The sequence below is a fragment of the Loxodonta africana genome, chromosome 3 (assembly GCF_030014295.1).
Source record: "Loxodonta africana isolate mLoxAfr1 chromosome 3, mLoxAfr1.hap2, whole genome shotgun sequence".
NCBI lineage: Eukaryota > Metazoa > Chordata > Mammalia > Proboscidea > Elephantidae > Loxodonta > Loxodonta africana.
Window position 1 is genome coordinate 28,693,645 of NC_087344.1, and position 4,007 is coordinate 28,697,651.

The following is a 4,007-nucleotide window of genomic DNA, read 5'->3' on the forward strand; positions in this document are numbered from 1 at the left end:
AGCAGATATCTCAAGCTGTCTTCCAAAATCCAAAAATACAGACATTACACCAAATGGAGAGAAAATGTCTTTTATGGAAGGATGAATTATGTGTCATTGATATGCATTACATTGGTATATGCAAATAATAAAATAGGTGATATAATACAATATAGAGTTGTCATTGTTGTTAGTTTCTGTAGAGTTGATTCCAACTCATGGTGAGCCCATGAGTGCAAAGGAGATTTCCTTCATAGGGTTTTTAAGACTGTGACCTCTCAGAAGCAGATCACCAAGCTGGTGTCCCAAGGCAACGCTGGATAGGTTTGAAGTGCCAAACTTTTGGCTAGAAGTTGAGTGCTTAACCGTTTGCACCATCCAGGGACTCGATATAATATAATAGAATGTAATGTAATGTAGGGTAACAGAAAACGGACTGTAGGATCTCATGTCATGAAGTCTTCTACAGTGTCAGGATAATCTGATCTCTTGTTTCCCCTCTGCTCTTAACTATAACCTTAACCCAGCTTCCTTTTTCCACTTCACTTACGTCGTCGTCTTTGCTGTTGCCAGTTGGAATGCACCTGGTTCAGAGGCTTTGGACTGCCTGTATCTCTGCCCAAAATGCTCTTTTCACAGTTTTCTGCTTTGCTGGGATCTTAACTGCCTTCAGATTTTCTGCTCAAATGCCCTTATGTGAGCTGACTATACAAAAAAAGTGCTTCTTTTTCTCTGTATAACTTACTTTTCTGCATTATTCTACTTCATAATTGCAAATTATCTACTGATTTATTAATAGTCTATTGATCCTTACCACCAACACACATGTCCTAGAATAACTTTTAAGGCAGGGGATTTTTAAAATTATTTTTTACTGCTGTTTCCAGTGCCTTCGACGACACTTGGCACAAAAGAATTGGTCAAAAGTATTTGTTGAATGAAAAAAACCAAGTCTTGGAGAATTTCTAGAGAAATATGTTGCCTTGGGAAAAAGTTTATGGCTAAGTATACATTGCTCTTTTCTCTTTTCCAGGAGTTTCATCAGTTACATGGAATCAGGAAACCAAACACGTGTTTCAGAATTCATCCTTTTGGGACTCTCAGAAGAGGCAGAGCTGCAGCCCCTCCTCTTTGGGCTATTTCTGTCCATGTACCTGATCACCTTAATTGGGAACCTACTGATCATCCTGGCCATCATCACAGACTCCCACCTCCACACACCCATGTACTTCTTCCTCTCTAACCTCTCTTTTGCAGACATCTGTTTTATTTCCTCCACTGTCCCAAAGATGCTGCTGAACATCCAGGTGCAGAGCAAAGTTATTACCTATGAGGGCTGCATCACCCAGATGTATTTTTTCATGCTCTTTGGAGGATTAGACATTTTCCTCTTGACAGTGACGGCCTATGACCGGTTTGTGGCTATCTGTCACCCTCTGCACTACAAGATCATTATGAACCCTAAATTCTGTGGCCTCTTGCTTCTGACATCCTGGTTATTAACTGTTCTGTGCTCTCTATCACATGGTTTAATGGTTTTAAGATTGTCTTTTTGTACAGAGTTGGAAATCCCCCACTTTTTCTGTGAACTTAATCAGGTAGTCCAACTTGCTTGTTCTGACACCTTCCTCAATGACTTGGTGATGTATTTTACAACTGGACTTGAGGGTTTTATTCCACTCACTGGAATCCTTTTCTCTTACACTAAGATTATGTCCTCCATTTTGAGAATTTCATCTGCTGGAGGCAAGTACAAAGCCTTTACCACTTGTGGGTCTCACCTCTCGGTTGTCTCCTTGTTCTATGGTACAGTACTTGGAATATATCTCAGTTCTGCTGGTACCCAAACCTCCAAGGCCAGAACAATAGCTTCAGTGATGTACACTGTGGCCACCCCCATGTTAAACCCCTTTATATACAGTCTTAGAAACAAGGACATAAAGCAGGCTCTGAAAAAAGTTTTCAGCTGAGAAATATTCTCTATATAATGGAATCATTTTTCTCAAGATTAGAGAACTGCTCATGAACAACAGAGCTCCAAATCACGAAGACCTAAATCATGATACTTCATCACTTCCTAAATCTGCATTATTTTCAGAATTCGATCTCCTTGATTTTAACACATTATAAACAATTGTTTCAACGTATTTCTTTCAAAACTTTTTATTAACACCAAAATCTTCCCTTCAGCAAGCAATTCATTTAGGGTGAGTGGAGATGACTCATTATGAAACAGATCTTTCACTGCTAGCCATGCAGTACCAGGGAACAGCATCACCATTGTCCTCAATGCCAACAAGTTGGGATATCAATTTCCAGATTCTTTTTTTGGAAAGTCTGTTTCTTCTAATCAGTTCTGGTATGAAATGTTTGACTTCTATGGGTTATTTTTTATAAACAGAAATCTTGTTAAGTATTTTGAGCAGAAACTTTGTACACGTGTACTTATTAAATTATGGAAAGGACTTATTAAATTATGTCCTTCAAGTATTGGGAATGACTCTTAGAACAACACTGAAAACCAAACCAGTTAAGAGCGTTGGTGCCTTCTCTATCATCAGGAAGGAGGTGGAATCAAGAAGTCTCCACTGAAATTATTGGCTCCACAAACACAATGCATTTTTTGCAATGCAGGTAGTAGGAATCTTTTGTTATAATTGTTAGCTCAAGACTCACTGTGCCTACTAGATCTGCACATGTTTAACAAAGGGTAGACACTTCACTCCTTGACACCCATGATGGTACTGACATGGAAATTTGCCTTCATTTAATTCTAAATAACCCAATTCTCTTCAACTCTGTTTGGCCACATGATTGGCTGATACAAGGCATCTGCCTCACTTTTGGTCTCTGATTCTTTCCTGTACATCTGGCTAATATCCCAGTAATCACATGTGAAACTCTAGGTTTTAGTGATCCCGGGAAATACGGTTCCCAGTTATCATCCTCTGCAGTACAGGAACACAAAGCAAAGGAGGGAGGAATGCATGCTGAGTGTCAGCCTGCTCTATCGCTACACAGTTAAGATGTAGACTCAATAGTGGATGCCAAACTTCCTATACTTTGTATATGTATTTTAGGATAGGCTGATTCTATCTCTTTCAAAGTTTCCTAAGACTTCATTCTGTTTCCATTCTAATATATACAGCTAGTTCATAACTTCTTTAGAAAGGATGATTTGTAGGGCATGAAGTAAGTGAACGATAGACTGTTATAAGTTTGCCATATACGCTTAGGTTTTTTTTTTTTACAAATTATATTGTGATAAAATATGTATAAATTAAAATTAGCCATTGGTCAACCACAAAAAGACAAACAACCCAATCAAGAAGTGGGCAAAGGATATGAACACACATTTCACTAAAGAAGATATTCAGGCAGCCAACAGATACATGAGAAAATGCTCTCGATCATTAGCCATTAGAGAAATGCAAATTAAAACTACGATGAGATTCCATCTCACACCAGCAAGGCTGGCATTAATCCAAAAAACACAAAATAAGAAATGTTGGAGAGGCTGCGGAGAGATTGGAACTCTCATACACTGCTGGTGGGAATGTCAAATGGTACAACCACTTTGGAAATCTATCTGGCCTTATCTTAAACAGTTAGAAATAGAACTACCATACAACCCAGAAATCCCACTCCTCGGAATATACCCTAGCGATACAAGAGCCTTCATACAAACAGATACATGCACACCCATGTTTATTGCAGCTCTGTTTACAATAGCAAAAAGTTGGAAGCAACCAAGGTGTCCATTAACGGATGAATGGGTAAATAAATTGTGGTATATTCACACAATGGAATACTATGCGTCAATAAAGAACAGTGACGAATCTCTGAAACATTTCATAACATGGAGGAACCTGGAAGGCATTATGCTGAGCGAAATCAGTCAGAGGCAAAAGGACAAATATTGTATAAGACCACTATTATAAGATCTTGAGAAATAGTAAACCTGAGAAGAACACATACTTTTGTGGTTACGAGGGGGGGAGGGAGGGAGGGTGGGAGAGGGTTTTTTA

General features: G+C 38.8%; 1 protein-coding gene across 1 annotated transcript; it reads left to right on the plus strand.

Annotated features, from left to right (window-relative positions):
- The first annotated feature begins 924 nt into the window (after positions 1-924).
- Positions 925-2,735, plus strand: LOC100672916 (olfactory receptor 7A17-like). Its single transcript, XM_064280835.1, has one exon. It carries the CDS (start codon positions 1,029-1,031, stop codon positions 1,947-1,949), a length of 921 nt encoding a protein of 306 aa, XP_064136905.1. The 5' UTR covers positions 925-1,028; the 3' UTR covers positions 1,950-2,735.
- Positions 2,736-4,007: the final 1,272 nt, after the last annotated feature.

Excerpts from the sequence above, each read along its gene's own strand:
- LOC100672916 (XM_064280835.1), top strand. The coding sequence starts at position 1,029 with ATGGAATCAGGAAACCAAACACGTGTTTCAGAATTCATCCTTTTGGGA.